The sequence below is a fragment of the Pituophis catenifer genome, unplaced genomic scaffold (genome assembly GCF_029215685.1).
Source record: "Pituophis catenifer annectens isolate HBS135680 unplaced genomic scaffold, rPitCat1.0.hap2 SCAF_3, whole genome shotgun sequence".
Lineage (NCBI taxonomy): Eukaryota > Metazoa > Chordata > Lepidosauria > Squamata > Colubridae > Pituophis > Pituophis catenifer.
This window is the reverse complement of record NW_027256883.1, coordinates 129568710-129587068: the sequence shown is the minus strand read 5'-3', so window position 1 is coordinate 129587068 and position 18359 is coordinate 129568710. Positions and strand designations below refer to the sequence as shown.

General features: G+C 42.6%; 1 protein-coding gene across 2 annotated transcripts in view; it reads left to right on the top strand.

The window, feature by feature from the left end:
* BCAR3 (BCAR3 adaptor protein, NSP family member) overlaps positions 1 to 18359 on the top strand; it is a 76822-nt gene that overhangs the window by 49746 nt on the left and 8717 nt on the right. For both annotated transcript variants that reach the window (XM_070939363.1, XM_070939364.1), the window contains 4 exons: positions 987 to 1429; positions 3296 to 3396; positions 7886 to 8496; positions 17488 to 17603. In XM_070939363.1, coding sequence (XP_070795464.1) covers positions 987 to 1429; positions 3296 to 3396; positions 7886 to 8496; positions 17488 to 17603 — 1271 coding nt within the window. The remainder of the gene's footprint in view (positions 1 to 986; positions 1430 to 3295; positions 3397 to 7885; positions 8497 to 17487; positions 17604 to 18359) is intronic.

Below are 18359 nucleotides of genomic sequence, written 5' to 3'. Positions count from 1 at the left end.
CTTGCTCTATTTGTTAGGGTAGGGTAGGGTAGGGATTCCTGCTGATGGGGGATTGTTTCTGTACAACATTCTTGCATTTTAGTCAAGTAACCTTGGTCTTGATTTCAGAAGTAACAGAATCAGAAATATGATTCTCCCCAGATAGGGGAGTTTGGAATGTCTTGTATTTATAAAGCAATCTGAATTTGTCTTGTGAAAAATAGGCTTAATCTTTTTGTAAGCTTCAAACACAATAGCTAATAAACGTCTGCATGAGGCAGAGGTAATGAAAATAAAGCCAGAAAAGAAAGAATATATAAATTAAAGTCTGGCAGAAACCTTAATACACAAAAGCTGAGGGACTGGATAATAATAATGATTGGCATTGACAAATTCACCATCAGTCAATTGCAAAAGGCAGTTTTACTCAGAACAGTTTACATCCTGCGATGATACCTCTAATACCATCAAACTTCCACATCTGCCTATCCCAGGCAGGGGAATAAAAATGCCAAATCCAGTCTGAACATTGCCGGGTCCCTTTAGTTGATGCTGTTTCACAGAGGAAACCCAGTGCACGGCCATCCTGTTGGATCTCATGGGATGGGCAGAATTGGAGATAGCTGGTCCAGTGGTGGGATTCAGCCGGTTCTTTCCAGTTCAGGCAAACCGGTAGTGGCGATTGCGGGAGGCTCTGCCCAATTGCCCAGGCGCAATGCTCGAGCACAGAGCATGCACAGAAGGCCGTGCGCATGCGGAGGTGGTGCATGGGAGCGAAGCCAGCACACACGCGCTCACATTTGCAAACCGGTAGGGAAGGTAAATAAATCCCACCTCTGAGCTGGTCCCACACATAATCTAACTCTTCCACACTGTGCCGTGAAGTTTGTTGTATGCATATCTTTACTAAAAATATACCAGGGGAAAAAAAAACTGACGGGGGGGGGTCCAGCAATGGATAATTTCCTCTTGTTTCAAACAGGCATGTTTTTGTTTTTCTTTTAAAGGTATCTGAGAGCCTCGTTCAGAGAGACGGTGACTTTTTGATTAGAGACTCTCTTTCCAGTCCTGGCAATTTTGTCCTTACCTGTCAGTGGAAAAACATCTCTCAGCATTTCAAGATCAATAAAACCATCTTGCGGCTCAGCGAAGCTCACTGTCGGGTGCAGTTTCACTTTGAAGACGAAGGCTTTGACACCATCCCTGGCCTGGTGAGATGTTACGTAGGAAATCGCAAGCCCATATCAAAGCAGAGTGGAGCGATTATATTTCAGCCCATAAACAGAACGGTTCCTCTGAGATGCCTGGAGGAGAAATACGGGATTTCTCCAGTCCTGCCAAGAGAAGATAGCATTCCAGAGGGGCAAGTAGAAACCCCACAAAGACTGAGCCTTAATATGTGCAATCGACAGGCCAGAGAATCCACCTTAGCCAAAGGAAATCTTTTAAGGTACTGCCACTTGGTTTCACCAGAGGGGGTTGTTGCGTATGGGTTATAATGTTGAACAGCTGGGGTACATTTATGGATTGCTTTGCAAAATCACTCCTTTTTCGTTCAAACGTGTTGCAAAAGATTTGCAACTGAACCAAAAGGTACCATCTCTCTGAAAGCTGGAAGAGAGCTCTGAAGGGTCAGTGGTTGGGAAAAGCCCTTTAACCCTTTGCTCCCTGCCATGTCACTTTCAAATATATCTCAAGGTTGTATTTGCTCAAGTGGCAGAAAAAGGCTAGGGACTCTCTTTGCTTCTCTCCATTAAAATATTTACACAGGGAGAGAGCGAGAAAGAGAGACCAAGATAATTAGTACCTTGTCAAGAAAGGGGATTTGAATTATGCAAACGGGTCAGCACTTCCTAATCCATTTCTGTGTTTGCAAGCCAATGTCTCACTTCTATAGCCATTTAAAATAATTGTAAGCATGTCCAGAAATCCAGTGCACAGATTTCCTGATTTTTTTTTTTGTTCTTTGGTTATGTTGCCTTAAATAATCAGGCAAGCAGATCGACCAATTGGCAATACCTTCATTGGTGGGTATGTGTGTGTGTGTGTTTGTATATGTATGCGAATTTAAATCTTTCTTTGCTCCCTCTGGAGCTCAAGGAAATCTGTGTGGTTCCTTTCTCATTTTCTCAAGTGTAGTAGGCTAGGTTGAGTGTAAGGACATATAGGCTAGGTTGAGTGGGAAGAGGTGAGCTGATCTTACTACCCCAATTTTGATATTCTAACCCAACCTCTGCAGTTTGAGAATGATACCACAGTAGAGTTCATTCATACCAGTTGTTGATTCCTAGCTAATTTAATCATGCTTTATTCCATTAATCCAATCTTCTGAGACACAGTGAATGAATCAATAGCATGGGAATGAACCAGTGAATGAACCAATAGCATGGGTGAGGGGTAAAATGCAGCCGGCTTCCCTATCGGCTCGGAAGCGCGCACACCATCATCATGTCGCGGTTTTGACCCTCTGTGCATGCGCAGAAGGCTTTGCCCATGTGCAGAGGGTTAAAACCGGGATGTGATGATGTCCGGGCAGGTGGGTGGAGCCTCCCACCGCCGACGCTACCGGCTCGCCATACCTACGCCGCTGGCACTACCAGCCCACTCAAGCCAGATAGAGCCAGCTGGATTTTACCCCTGGCATGGGTTCACAAGCAAGTTGGGCTCAGAGAGGGTTGATTAGTTTATTGTACTTTGTGTGACATTTGATAATTGCAGGCAAGACTACTTATAACAAAAGCTTTAGGGAGGGCTTGATTTCTTAAAGGCTTTACGCTATTTTGGTTCTGGTGCACAGAAATTAAACAAAAATAAAATATTAAAGACAGACTTATCTGTCTTTGTCCATTTAGACCAGTGTTTCCTAACTTTGGGAACTTCAAGAAGTGTGGACTTCAATTCCCAAGATTCTGGAAGTTGAAGTCCACACTTTTTAAAGTTCCCAAGGTTGAGAAACACTGGTCAAGACAAAGTCCAACATTTGAAAGACTAACACTTACTTTAGATCAGGGATTTCCAGAATTCTGTTACCTTTCCTAAAATTTGAAGCTGTAAGAATTCTTTTTACTTGTTCCCAGAGGAGCATCCACTTCCTGCATATGCCATGCTTTTACTTGAACAATACAGACATGTTTTGAAGGGAAAGTTTGCTTCAGGCCTCCGAAAAGCAATATTTCTCTCTCTTTGGAACTTTGCATGTCCCTTGAACCCATTGAAGCTCAGTGGAGCATTAGAGGAAATAGATCAAATGCGGAGGGATGAAGACAGATTCCCCAAAAAATTGAATTACATTGTGCCAATTGCTTCCTTGTTTCAGAAACAAAGAAAAAAGTGGTAGCCAGCCCGCATGTTTGGATCACATGCCGGAGAAGCGATTCCCCTTAAAGACACATCAATCAGAAAGCTATCTGCCAATAGGTATGTTTGACCTACATTAAAAAGGTAAAGAGTTGGGACAGTAGGTTGCTGTTAATATATCTTCTGTCTATAAAATATCTATATGTATTTCTTCATCCATTCCTTGTCCTAATAGAAGCTCAATCTTAACCAGATTACCTTCCTGTTCTTAATTTAGTGATAAATACAGTATGGCCTCTTTGATTCCTCACCTATCTGTGTCTTATTTTGGTTTCAGGAACGGTGCAATTTAGATAAACTAAAAACTGCAATCTCATCCAATGTACTTTTAGGTAAAAATCTTTAGGGTCGCACTATATAGGAGCTTATTTGCCAAGTAACATTTGAAGCGAATTTTCTAACTATCACAAAAATTAGTGAGTTAAAGAGGCATTCTACAAAGGATGAAATAAACAATGCTCCAGCAGATAACAGAAAGTAGCCAATCTTAGTTGCTTTGGGAAGCTAAGCAGAATTTGCGCTGGTTAGTACTCAGGGGCAGCATGAGGGCTCAGCGGTTAAGACACTGGGCTTGTCGGTTGGAAAGCTGACAGCCCAGATTTGAGACCCAAACATTGCAGGACAAGGTGAGCACTCATCTTCATCTTGCTCCTGCCCACCTAGCAGTTCAAAAGCATGCAAATGCAAGTAGATAAACAGGTACCACTTTGACGGGAAGGCAGTAGTGTTCCACGATGTCATGCTCGCCACATGACCGTGGAAACCTCTTTGACAGCACTGGCTCATGGCCTCGAAATGGAGAGGAGCACGCACACCCCTATGTGGTCGTTGGCAACGACTAGCAGAATAAAATCTGCAGGAACTTCTTATTATTCAGATGGGAGACTATCTGGGATTTTTCAGAGCTGCAGGATAGATTGAGAATTTGAAAAAAAACATTGTGGAAGAAGGCAGTAGTAACTGGCAAGAAACACCAAAAGTTAAACTCAGCTTGAAGGACTCTTTACCTTAAATAAATGGTAAGGATGAGGATCTTGCTATCTCCTAGCTGTTGTTCCATATATTGCAATACTACTACATGTATTGCTTTAAGGATAAAAAATAAACGTAAAGTGCTATATGGATTCACCTACACATAGGCAACAAAATCCCAGGATTTTGCCCATGCCAGGATTCAACAAAATTCAACAAAAGAATGACAAGAATTCTAGGGACTGTCTCTTTATTTTGTCCTCCAACTATATTGAACTATAACAAACACACATCTCCAACTATACGGTTTTGGTTTCTTTAAAAAAAGAAAACCAAAACATAAAGAGGAAATAATAAAATCTATGGCAACTGATTCTTTCACTCAATCTTCTCCTCTTCCTCCAGAGTATGATAATTATGTTAGCTTGTTGTAGCAGAGAACATCTGTCTCACAGATGTATCCCAACATGTCCAGAGAATCTCCATGAGGAGTACCCTTAGGGCCAAAATATGATAAATTGACAAAACAAGAGGAATTGTGGGCCTCAGTACTTAAATTAAGTGATAACTTTGTTCCCAATTCCCATTTCCTCTTTATTTTATGGTTTCTTTTTTTCTCAAGAAAGAACATTTTGCGCTTCAAAATGTTTTTTCAGCAATTCTTCTTCCAGTCTCTGAAATAGCTGAGGGATTCTCTAAACTGCCTGTTGATAATTTCCAAGCTTCCAAAAGTAAAATAAGGAATGCAAAACAAAACTAATTATAGAATAAATTATTTAGAGTGAGAGAAATCAGACAGATTGTTTTTTTTTTTTAATTTGCGAAGTCTAGGGTATAATTTTAACGTAATACAAAATTGTTACCATCTAAGCAGTGGTGAAATGCTCCCGGTTCGGACTGGATCGCCCGATCCGGTAGCGATGGTGGCGGGTGGTTCGGAGAACCAGTAGCAAAAATCCGTCCCCCCTCCAATGCCCAGCTGAGCCACGCGATGATCAGAGGCTTTTTTTTTTAACTTTTAAAAGCATTTTTTCTATAATCTCTTCGGCCGAAGAAGTTGTAGAAAAAATGCTTTTAAAAGGTAAAAAAAAGCCTCTGACGATCCCAGGTGAGCAGCACGATCGTCAGAGGCTTTTTTTTTTCTTTTAAAAGCAATGCTTTTAAAAGTAAAAAAAAAAAAAAAAAGATTGCGTGCCACAGCTGATCACACACCCCTCGCGCACTGTTCTACTTACCACATGCCTCCTTTCGGCATGCACTGCGCGTGCGCACCTCGCATTTGGTGCATGGTGCGCACTGCGCATGCGCAGCCAGCGAACTGGTAGTAAACCGGTTCAGATTTCACCACTGCATCTAAGTATAACCCTATCGTGTTAAAATAAGATATATTCCCCCTGAACATTATTACCAGTACAGGTACTGTTGGATGTACAGTATATCTGTGGGGTATCTCTTCCCTTCTTTGAATGTTCCCCCATTTCCTTATTCATTCCTCCAAACAGTTTTGAGGAAAAGAGGAGAACAGGAGAAGTGGCTGAATTTGCCTCATATTACTTTAAGAGGATGAGAAGCTTTGACAGTCTCTCCCACTTTGCATACTGATATTGCAATTTAGCCAAGCCTCTTTTATGTCAGCAGAATCTTTGCTTGTGGACCATTTGGCAAATCCTGAACTTTAATAACTCTATAAGTTTTGTCCTATATTCTAGAGGCCATTGGCTTTCTGGATGACACAGGGGCTAGTCTCTGGAGTCCATGCCATTCACAAGTCCTTGTATGCTCAGCTTCTCTTTTCTAAAAGAATATTCTTTTCATCTTAGTGAGTCACAAAATCCTCATTTCTTCTTTGGCCCATCAGAGTCAATTATAGATCAGCTCCTTCTCGTTAGGCCTGGAGATTTTCCACTGCTGACTGTACAGCCGGTAATATCTCATTTACCACACTGACTTCCCACTGCAGCTGCTTTGTATAGCTGGGATGTCAACAGGGAGAGTATGTAGATGGATGGAATTTATCACTCAAGTGTCCCTCAACTATGCAACTTACATATGTGGCATTCAAATTCCAGTGATCTGAAACATTTTCCACTAGGAAATAATGACAGCCCCGGGGTGGAGGGGAAATAGAAAGCTCATGGGGCTGGCATGCTCACTATGTTCACATATGAAAATATCTATAGGGGAACATATTAAAGATGTGGCACTCCTATGCAAGAAGGTATGTAGCTCATATCCCAAAGCTTAAGAGAATCTCATTCTATTCTTATTTTCTCCTCCCAATAATTTGCCCAAGCAAAGCTCAAAGTCCCAGTCAACACCTTTTTCTCCAGTGTGTCCAAGTTATGTGTCCAAGGACCTGGGTACCTACGAGACCGCCTTCTGCCTCCTATAGCCTCCCACTGACCAGTACGCTCCCACAGAGAGGGTCTCCTCAGGGTGCTGTCGGTTAGACAGTGTCGACTGGTGACCTCCAGGGGGAGAGCCTTCTCTGTGGGGGCACCTACCCTCTGGAATGAGCTGCCCTCGGAGATTCATCGGATTCCCGACCTTCGTACCTTTCGCCGCGCCCTTAAAACACTATTATTCCATCAAGCAGGGCTGGCCTAAAATATTATTTTTAATGGGTTATTTTATGTTATTTTAGATTGTGGGCCAAACAATTTAATAATTTTAAATTGTTTTTAACTTTTATATTGCTGGTTTTTTATCTTGGCTGTACACCGCCCTGAGTCCTTCGGGAGAAGGGCGGTATATAAATTTAATAAAGCTATAAACTATAACTATTAAAAATCCATGTTATGACTAAATGTCAGGATTTTCATATGATCCCCCCTTTCATTAAACTCGCTATGTCTTTAGGTAGTCCTCGACTTACAACCATGAAAAATTTATGTTGTTAAGTGAGTTTTACCCCATTTTACGACCTTAACAGTTGTTAAGTGAATCAGTGCAGTTGTTAAGTTAGTAATACGGTTGTTAAGTGAATCTGGCTTCCCCATTGGTTTTGCTTGTCAGAAGGTCACCAAAAACTGATCACATGACCCCAGGACACTGCAACCATCATAAATAGAGACCAGTTGCTAGGCATCTGAATTTTGATCATGTGACCATGGGGATGCTGCAACGGTTGTAAGTGTGAAAAACAGCTCATAAGTCACTTTTTTTCAGTGCCACTGTAACTTTGAACTGTCACTAAATGAACTGTTGTAAATTGAGGACTACCTGTATTTGGAGTCCTCTCCCTAGAGTTGCTCTCAGCCCTCTCCTTTTTTTTTTTTTTACCTCTGCAAAGTGCAGCCTACTGATATCACAACCTTCAGTTGTGGTGTGAATTCTGTTCACTTCAGTGAAATTATCTTGTTAAAGAATAATATAATATCCTAAAGTCAGGCAGAATAGTAGACACGGGAGTAGGTCTGGTCCACTTCTCGAGAAATAACATGGCTATGCGTATTCTGGCAAGGGACTTTAGGAATCCCCCATCTTCTTTGACTTTCTGATCAAGCTTTGGTCACCTTCAACTTGATACCTCAAATAGCAATGTCACACTTCTTTTCTCCCACCCTTTACTTTTCAGGTTCAAGATATCCTTCCCAAGGAACGGAAACTGAAAATAGTCCTTGTACGAAGTCTCCGGCTTTTAGAACTGGCAGTGAACCTAATCTGAGCCCCCTGGTGTTCCGGAGATTTGCTTCAGAGTTGCAGATTAGTGATGCCCTCAGGGGGTCTGACAGCCAACTTCATTTGAGACCTCCGCCGAAGCCCAGTAAGCTGCCATTTCTGAGGCCACTGCAAGGCTTGGAAGTCCTCTATTGTGAACTGAATGCAGCTCTTCCCACAGAGAGCAGGCCAACAAAGCAATCTTTATGTCCGACGGACAGCTTTGTAGAGCATCTAACAACTAAGGACAATGGGACGCATTCATCCTTGATCCTGGATGACGGTGACTCTTTGCTGAGTTCTGCGGATCCACACACAGCTCAGTTGGAGATAAGCAAAGAGTGTCCCATCTTTGTCACACCTGCCATTGAGAAAGTCTCTAGTTTCAGGCCTAACCATTTTGAGTCAAAACTTCTTCCCCTGGAAAATAAGCCCCTGGAGACCACAATGTTAAAGAAAGTGAAGGAGCTGTTTGTGAATAATGATGCAAAGGTCATTGCCCAGCATATACTGAAGATGGACTGCAAGGTAAAACCTCTATTTTTAATTTCAACAAGGTGGGTGGTGGTTTTTGACAGCCATATTAAATCAGACCAGCAGCTAATCTGGAGTTCTGTTTCATGCACAGCTAGAAACAAACATATTCTGGCTTTAGAATATCGCACACTCTAAATATACATTTAACGTATGTATTAATAACGTTAACACAACGTGTGACTCACTTCAGAGTCGCATAAAATAAATGCCAAGCATACACACATAGTACTAACAATAGATCCACCAACACCCCCAAATTGGCAAGAAAAGGCCCAGGTGAATAGATTTTATTATGTACAGAATAAGTGATGGAGAGAGGCAAACTCTCCATCCGAGAATGTGGTGTACCATCCTGTATCTTTTGCATGCTGAATGAAGGATCAAGTCTCTATGCAGAAGCTGCAGAAGTTGTAGAGCTGGTCAGATTACAAACTGAAGGGTGATCCTGAATGATCCTCAGAGGGCAGCACTGTGCTGAAGGTGGACATATCTCTCTCAAGGCGTCGAGCAGAGGATTAGTTCTGTTGCAGCCGATTTAAACTGTGGCTATGCCCAAAGACACAATTGGATTAAGAATAGTAAATCTGGTATATTATTTTTATTAATAACTACCAATATAAACTAGGGACGTGGAGGCTCAGTGGCTAAGATGCTGAGCTTTTCGATCGAAAGGTCGGCAGTTCAGCGGTTCGAATCCCTAGCACCGCATAACGGGGTGAGCTACCGTTACTTGTCCCAGCTTCTGCCAACCTAGCACTTCGAAAGCACGTAAAAAATGCAAGTAGAAAAATAGGGACCACCTTTGGTGGGAAGGTAACAACATTCCATATGCCTTTGGTGTTGAGTCATGCCGGCCACATGACCACGGAGACGTCTTCGGACAGCACTGGCTCTTCAGCTTTGAAACGGAGATGAGCACCGCCCCCTAGAGTCAGGAATGACTAGCACATATGTGCAAGGGGAACCTTTACCTTTACCAATATAAAAGATATTGGTAGTTATTTGAGAAATGGCCCTCTTCTTGCACAAAAAGAATGAGATGAACAAGTGAGTAAGTCTGGACATTATCCCAGAAAGCTAATTTAGAAACATACTTCCCTCTACCTTAGGAAGCCATTATGTGTTTGGTTTGGTTTGTGATGTTGAATGTATCTATAGTGGTTTGTAAACTATTTTTCATGGTTCACACTACTGTAGCTGAGCCCAAACAACTTCGATTTATTCAATAAGCAGATTTAGCAGACCATAACTTCCTATCTCAAAACAGGGGTCTGGATTTGATACTCTTCAAACTATTTTTTTTTTTAAATGCTGTATGTTGTAAAGAAAGGAAACTCTTGCAAATCAGCCAAATAGGCAGTCTATCGATAAGGAGAGAACATAAGGATAAGGGAGATCTCTTTGAAAGGAGGGATAGAATTCTTGTCTGAATTCTAATCTTTCCTTAACTTGATAACACCTAATTGACCAGGGTTTCTTGATATAACTAAATGCATTTAGTTCAAAGCCAATTAAGAACTCCAGAGTGTCCACTGGAATGTTAAGTGTGCCCTCTAGTGGACCTGCTTTTGAAGTAAGCAGGTCCACTAGAGCTGGTTGACTTTGGAGGAATTTGGTGGAATGAAGAAAAATTGTTTTTCTTGCCTTCAGTTCGAGTATCTCATAGAACCCAATCACTCTGTTTCTTACCCTCCATATTTTTGTGGGGATTTTTGTTCTTTGTGTTAGATATGAATAGGAAAGTTACAGGAATGTCAACAAACAAAGAGCAATTTTTATCCTTGGCAAGAAACTAAAAAGGTCTTATCAGATTTGTGCTTAAATTGCTATCTCTTCTTGAAATTTCCTAGGACATAATGTGAGAATAATTGCTGGTGTAGGTATTTCCAGGATCAAATTTGGAAGGGTTTCCAAAGCTGACAGAGCAAGCCTCATAGCTATGATGATTCTAGTTTACTGATGCTCTTCAAATCTGCTAGATTTCAGTTCTCATAATACTGTGGCAACATAGTGCCTAGCCAGAGAACCAGACGGATTCCCCCCAATGACGGGGAATCAGTCTTGGAAACTTGCTTGGAAACATGCTAAGCAGTCTTCTCTAACCTTGTGCCCTCCAAACATGTTCAATTACAACTCTCAGAATTCCATACATATCCAATGAAAATTGCATGTGGTGGCTGGACATTTTGGAAGCTATAATCCAACTCAACCTGGGAAAGGTTACCCTAAAGCAGGGGTCAGCAACCTGCGGCTCTGGAGCCACATGTGGCTCTTTCATCCCTCTGCTGCGGCTCCCTGTTGCTGGTCGGCTCCACAACTGATAGGGCTTTTGGTTAGGACAGGTAGAGGAAAAAGGATGCTGCGCTAGGAGAAACTCTATAGTGGGGGAACGGACTTCCAGTTGGCAGAGGAAAAAGGACACTATGCTAGGAGGAGACACTGTGGTGGGGGAACCGGACTTCCGGTTGGCTCCAGAATTGAACAGGGGCTTCCGGTTAGGACCTTTGTGGCTCTTTGAGTGTTTAAGGTTGCTGACCCCTGCCCTAAAGTATCTAGAATAACTGAGTCAAGGAAGGTGGGGAATTAAATATAGGCCTCGTTGCAGTGATATGTCTAGCTTTTGGTGAAAATTACTTATTCCTTTGAATCTCTGTCAGATAATCTCCTAAATGTCAACCGGCATTACTTTCACCCAGTTTCCTGAAAAGATCACACTTCTCAGTGTCCTTGCCTTCAGTAGCCCATTTTTGACCTCCTTTCCCTAAAAGTATTAGAGACTTATTAAAAGCAGCCGTCTGTCTGGATTGTCGAAATCATGTTGGCCTCAGCTGTGATCCTGTGCACTCAGGCTTGAAAAGACCTTCTTGTGTTCGCTTCCTCATCACTTAGAGCACTCCATTTGGAGGCTTCAATCTATATATACAGGCCACTTAAATTGAGTGGAGAGGAATCGTGTGTTTCCTGACATCATGTTTGTCATGGTCCCAGGAGGGGCTCTCGATGAGATCAGTTAAACACAATAGCCCACTGGACCCATTATTAAGGAAGGCGGGAATAATATTACTAATGACACTTAGTGCAACCCACCTGCAGCCAAGGGAGGGTTAGGTCCCTAATGAGGTTGATGCTTCCTATTAAACTAATGCTGCAATATATGACTGTCATTAGGATTGTGGGTGGAATGCCTAAATGCTTTTCTTTCCTTCAAAGGCATTTATTGAGAGTGAATCCCCCGGTGGCAATCATGTACAGGGTCTCCAATATACATTGATGGCTTCTAATTCTTCTATATATTTTAGAGAAACATGGGCCTTATGAAGAAAAGTGCACACACAAGTACATTGTTGTTTGTCAACAACGTCAGACTTATTTGCTGATTGAAAACATTTTTATAGCCACACATCTTTCAGCCAACTCTGGGAGGCTCCAATCGAAGATGAAAAGACATCAAAAATCGTTTTAAAGGTATAAAAAATACACAACCAGTTAAAAACATAAAACATTAAAGACAATGGCGACCTGGCGTCAATCCATGTTAATGTGCCATCTGATCTTCTCCCAATGCTTGTGGGGAAAGCTTTACGGGAAGCTAAAAGAATCAATTTTGTAATGAATGCCACACTGATTAACTATTTAATTTGATTTGGCAGTATTTCTAGCCTCCCCAAATTTAGATAAGCATAAAAAAGATCAAAACCAAAAGTATAATCTAAAGCCTCAATATAAGTATTAAAATATCACCAGTAAACAATCTGAAACTTCCTAGACAAATTCCTGCTGGAACAGTAGTGATTTTACTACTTTTCTAAGGACCAGTAGAGTAGGTATCACTACTGAAAATGCCCGTCATCTGATGAAGTCCAATGTACTTTGCAGGAGAGATTAGTATAAGGAGTGAGAAATGATATATCCATATTCCACCTTCCTATTCAAACTGAATTTGATTTCATGTTATTTTGGCTTGGATCCACAATGTTGTGGAGTGAGATTGTGTCATCCACCTACATTTTTGAACAGAAAGCAGCATCATGGTGTTTAGCACTTGAAGATTCTCAAGAACAGCCCATAGACAGGGTAGACATAAAAAAACAAAGAATAGTCAGGGAAAATCACTGTCTTCTAAAAAAGCACAGTTCCTTTCTTTGGGGAATTGGAAGAGCCTTTAAGTTTACAGAAAGGGAAATTGGAAACCAATCCAGAATTACAGTCTAAACATAACTACCTTTATTGTAGTTGGGGTGGAAACATGTGGCAATATGTAGAAAGTCCGGGTGACAGCAGACTAACGAAATCCGGAAAGCTAACTATTAAAAAAAAACTGGATTTTCAAAGATCCAATGTGTTTTGGCGCGCTTGATTCTTTGTCAGTGTTAAAACCAATATTTTACTTTGTCAGGGAAAAATGAGTGTGCTTGACCCAAACAGGAGTTATCTGATTCACTGTGCCTTGATAAACTTCTTGAAGCACATCTGTTGATGCTTACTCCCTGCTTTCTCCTTGCATTTAGCAATGCAGTAAATGTGTTTTGCTGTTTTCTCTTAAGTGAATTCTGACATAAGTTAATGGGTACTCTTCTCTTGAATAATTAACCTTTCCATTTGATCTTTATAAGCTATGCCTGACCTCTGCTTTTCCTCCATCATAGAATAAATTTGTGTAATCATCCAATGGGTTAGTTGTTCTATTTGTATCCCTCCTGCCACAATGCAAGTGTCAGGGTAAATAGAGCACCCCAGTGGTATCCCATCTTGGTACTGATGCCGTCCAGTCTTGGCTTAATTTTGGAAAACTCCTGTAACATGTACCTTGAGAACTTATGGAAAATATCAAACTGATGTCTTCCATAAGTCTTGAATTACAATTGCCATGATCTCCAGTGAGCAAAGCTAAGGAGAAGAGGGCTTGTTTTATCAATGACCTGAGACTGTTTCCTAGTTGTTTTGACAACAGTGAGACACATACACTTCTGCGACAAGATTGGTTCAAGGATTTTAAGCTGTTTAAGCAAGGGTGGGGTTCAAAAATTTTAGCAAGGGGTTCTCTGCCTGGTTGCTGGGTGGGCTTGGTCTAGTCGGCCTCCCGCACCATGGCAGGGTGGGTGGGCTGTTTTGCCCTCCCCTGGCTCCGGAGGCTTTCTTCAAGCCTCCAGAAGGGCGAAAATGGCCTCCCCAGGCTCTGAAGGCCAGAAACGGGCCCATTTCCGGCCTTTCCGAACATCGGGTAGGCCCATTTTTCGCCCTCCCCGAGCCTCCATGCATGCCCTGCACTTACCTGCATCCAAAACGGGCCGTGTGGGGACTCCTGGGAGGGGTGGGGTGGGCGGGGCCAGCCAGGAGGGGGATTTGGGGGTTCTCCAAACTGCACAGAATCTTAGCTAGAGGTTCTCCCGAACCCCTGCGAATCTCCAGCAGCCCTCCCCTGCCTTTAAGTGAATCTTCAAGTTGGTGCCCTCTTTTAGGCATCCCATCATTTACATGCGTTTACCTATAACTTAGTTGAAAACATTCCATTCAGGCCTGTAAAATGCTTGTTACTGGAGAGTGACATTTTTGAACAGGAGGATAGGGTATTGCATTATTGGATTATTGGATTATGTATAATTCAGATAAAGGGGTTGAAGGGCAGTCAAGAGGCTACCTGAGGACAATCACAGAATTACAAATGGGGAAAGAAGGGGCGGAGGAAGAAAACTTGTGAAAAGTTAATCAATTTGTAATAGATTTTCATTTTAAGTCTCAAATGTTGCATAATTATACATATCCAAATGAAGAGATAAGACAATGGCATTATAGATGCAGATAGTGAAGGTGTTAAGTGAAGAAACTGATTGGGGAAGATTAATTGAAGCCTGCAAGACTGGAAGAGTTGATGGCTAAAGAGAGCAGACCTAATATGATAATCACAGCTCTGGAACTTGCAGACAAGTTGCTCCTGGGGCAAACCTGAGATGAGACTTTTAGTCTAGAATTACTGTGCTTCATTAACTGAATTTTACTGAACTCTGGATGACTTTTTTGTCTTATAACCCCTCTTTTTCCACCCTCTTCTCCCCCCCGCCAACTCCAGGCAGTTGATTCTCAAAACTATAAAAGTTTTAAAAGCATGCATTCCAAGAAGGTATCCTTCCCTCCATCCCATACTCTAAATTTAGCATTTTATATTGATTGGCGGAGTGTGCCTTTAGATTAGGACAGTGATGGCTAACTGCAAATTGCACGCAGAACCATCCTGCCTGGACTGTGCGGCCTTGCTGGCCTTTGCGCATGTGGAAGCACCGAAACCAGGAAGAGCAGTGTTCTGTCACGCATGTGCATGCAGGCACCCAAACTTCCGGTTTCTGGCATGGATACGCGCCCAATGAACAGCTGGCCATTGTGCATACACGCGATGGAAACCCGGAAGTTCAGGTGTTGCGTGGTGGAACACTGTTCTTCCGGGTTTCGGTGTTCCCGTGCACGCGAATGCCAGATGACTGGCACGCATGTGAGCACAGGAACACGGAAGAGGAGCCAGCGAGGCCACGCCTCCCTCACAGGATGGTTCTGCGTGCCGCTTTCCATAGGTTCTCCAACACGGGATTAGGAAACAGATGGTGTGCAATTGTCCAGAGTGTTTTAAGTTGTAATTTTCTCATATCCCAAAAGCAGCTTTTTGTCAGCTGCACTGCACAGAATGTCCAGATTACTTTTATTGAGATTGGCCATAATAACAGAATTTTGCAGGCCTGATGGGTATATTGCCTCTTCCTTCTCTCCCCTCCCCCTCTTCCTTACAGGTCAGTGAATTGGGAAAATTTCTTTGTGAGCTCCTTCCAAATGTTATGTGAATATTCTGGATTTAAAATGCTTTAGCTGTTGTTGTTGCCTTGGCATATGACCATCAAGTTCATCTTGCTACCTTTATACACATTTCCTCCTATCCAGTGGTGAAATTTAAAATTTGTTACTACCGGTTCTGTGGGCGTGGCTTGGTGGGGGGGGTAATGAGACTGGGTGGGCGTGGCCTTTTTTTTTTTTTAACTTTTAAAACCATTTTTTCTACAACCTCTTGGGCAAAGAGGTTGTAAAAAAATGCTTTCAAAAGGCTCTGACAATCCCAGCTGAGTTGCCTGATCGTCAGAGCTTGGATCGTCAGAAGCATTTAAAAAAAATTTTTTTTTCTTTTAAATGGCTCTGACGATCCAAGCTGAGTTGCCTTGATCGGCAGAGGGTTTTTAAAAAACCCTCTGACGATCAGGCAACTCAGCTTGGATCGTCAGAGCCATTTAAAAGAAAAAAAGCCTCTGATGATCGCGCGATTCAGCTGGGCATGGGGGGGCAGGGATTTTTGCTACGGGTTCTCCGAACCACTCGCCTCCATCGTTACCGGATCGGGTGATCCAGTCCGAACCGGGAGCATTTCACCCCTGCTCCTATCATTCATTGCTTTTCTCAGAAGAGCTGCTGGGAGCAGAAGCACACTCAGGCTAAAACATAAGTGAACCAGAAGAGCAATTGCTCATCAATATTTGGGTATATGTTCTGTAATCCTAGGTCTTGGCAGTGAGTTTTGTAATGGGGAGGCTTACTGTATCTGGTACTCTTTCTCTCCAACACTTTTTCTTGGAAGACTGGGCTAAGGAGGGAAATAGATGAATTGATTGGGTGTAGATGTTTCCATGTCACAACTGAGATTGCCTGGAATTAGTTTAACTTGTGCATGACTTCGTCAGTTTGGAGTCAGATTTAACCACCATCCCCTGGGGAATTAATTCATTAGCTTATTTAACACTGGTTTGGGGGTTTCTACAACAAACTATTCTTTTCCCTTCCTGAAGCATTGATCCAGTAAGGCATACTAGTGATAACAGAATAATTATTTGGGGAGGGGGGAGTAAGTTCACCCCCAAGTGATGGAGGGCAAAGCTGTCTCCTTAAGTATCAGCTCATGGGGAAGGGGGAGGACCCAGCTGTTGAGTTCAATAGGTCATTGGGTAGAAAAGGTGATGGGCAGGGGAGCTGGACCATGGGCCTCTGGCAGAAGCAGGCAAGAAGATTAAAAGTGCATTAATGCCTGCTAGTGCAGGATTGACAAATCCCAGCTCATATTTGAGGCATCTTCAGGAAGTGTCAAGATGGTGGTTGGGATTGTGTGATCAAAGCTCTGCCCCTTTGTGTGTGTGTGTATGCGGAGGGCAGAGCGGATGGCTTTGAAGACAGCAGGAAGAACTATTATCAAGGCAGATGGGTCAGATAAGCAGGGTTTAAGCCTGGGCCAAGAAACTAACTTGAGAAAACATCTCAGACAAGCCTCTCTCCAATTCACAATGGGTATAGTCTGATCTATCTTTTTGTGAGCATAATGTTGACAAACATTAAAAAGGGGGAGGGGACTTTTCACTTTTTCACACGCACGCACATCGCAAACATTCCTGGCCCACAGAAACCAACTCAAACTGTCCGATAATTGTGTCCTTTCTGTCTGTGAAGAAAATGCTGCTTGAAATCCACGCATTGTCTTCGCTTGTCTTCTCTCCCATTCAGAATGTTCACGTGCTTTCCTAAAAGTTTCTGTCTTTCATTAGTAAGGCTTGGAATAGAGTTGGTGTTACTGTCAATGAGTGGTGGGTCATGGGGGGAGGGGGGGGGGAAGCAGGAGCCAAGAAGCGAAAGCTGACTAGGACAAAAGCTGGTTTGGCCAGGCCACATCCGCTTTTAAAATTCTACATAGTACAGAAAGCGGCAAATGGAGCCTTTTAAATGGCTAGAAAGGTCTTCCAGCGGAGGGGATAAAACTGCAGCTTGAGATGTATCAATAGTGACTCTTTTTGGGAACGACTTTGTAGGCTTTCCATCAACAATGGGGGTGTCCCCTCACAGAAGAGGCTTCCTGGGCTTGCAGAGAGCGCCTGGGATCCCGCATTGATCCTGCAATGCGGGTCAATGTCTGGGCCTCCTTGATTCCACTCAGCTTTCTTTTGTTTGCACATTTGCCTCTCTCAGGTTGCTAGGATACTTGAAATCTCCGAAGAGACGAGGAGGATCATGGGAGTGAAATCAGGCTTGGAACTGATTACCTTGCCCTACGGACACCAACTGCGCCTGGATCTAATTGAAAGGTGAGCACTGCCGTTGTGTTTCTCTCAGCAACATTGAGTTGTCGCGAGGAGTTTCTTCGAGGTCCACAATCACAAAACCTGCCGAGTGGGCAGTTCCCGGGTGGGTAGACCCTTCCCATGTTTCTGAATACAATCAGAGCAGGTTCCTTATGATTCCCAAGTAACCAGGACTGAACACTGAAACTACCCATGCATCCTATCACATCATTCAAAGTCTATCAGGGCATGCTTTGGAGTTTGGGAATGAAGGGCCTGATGATGCCCATATTGATGTAAGAATTTTAAATGGGGTCCTGATAACATATGAGCCACACTTCCCTTGGAACATTTAATTATAAATACATTTGTTAAGAGAGCCAGTTTAGTGCAGCAGTTAAGGCATCAGGTTAGAAACTGGGAGATTGTGAGTTCTAGTCCTACTTTAGGCATGAAGCCAGCTGGGTGAAGTGGGACCCATCTGTGTCTTTGCCTGTGTCATGCCTAGGAAGAAGAAGGCATGGACAAACCCCTTCTGAAATCTTGCCAAGAAAATTGCAGAGACTAGGCCAGGCAGCCATCAGGAGTCAACGCTTACCTGAGGGCACATTTAAAAAAATTATGCTTGTTAAGCAGTAAAAAAAAAAAAAAGAGAAAGTCTAATAGCTTGTATTGCACAGATCTCTTACATAAACAATCCTGCAGATCAAGTAATAAACAGTTTTGAAAAGCCCAAGGATTCCAACTTCACCCAATCTTTGAAATAAAAAGTAAAATGCT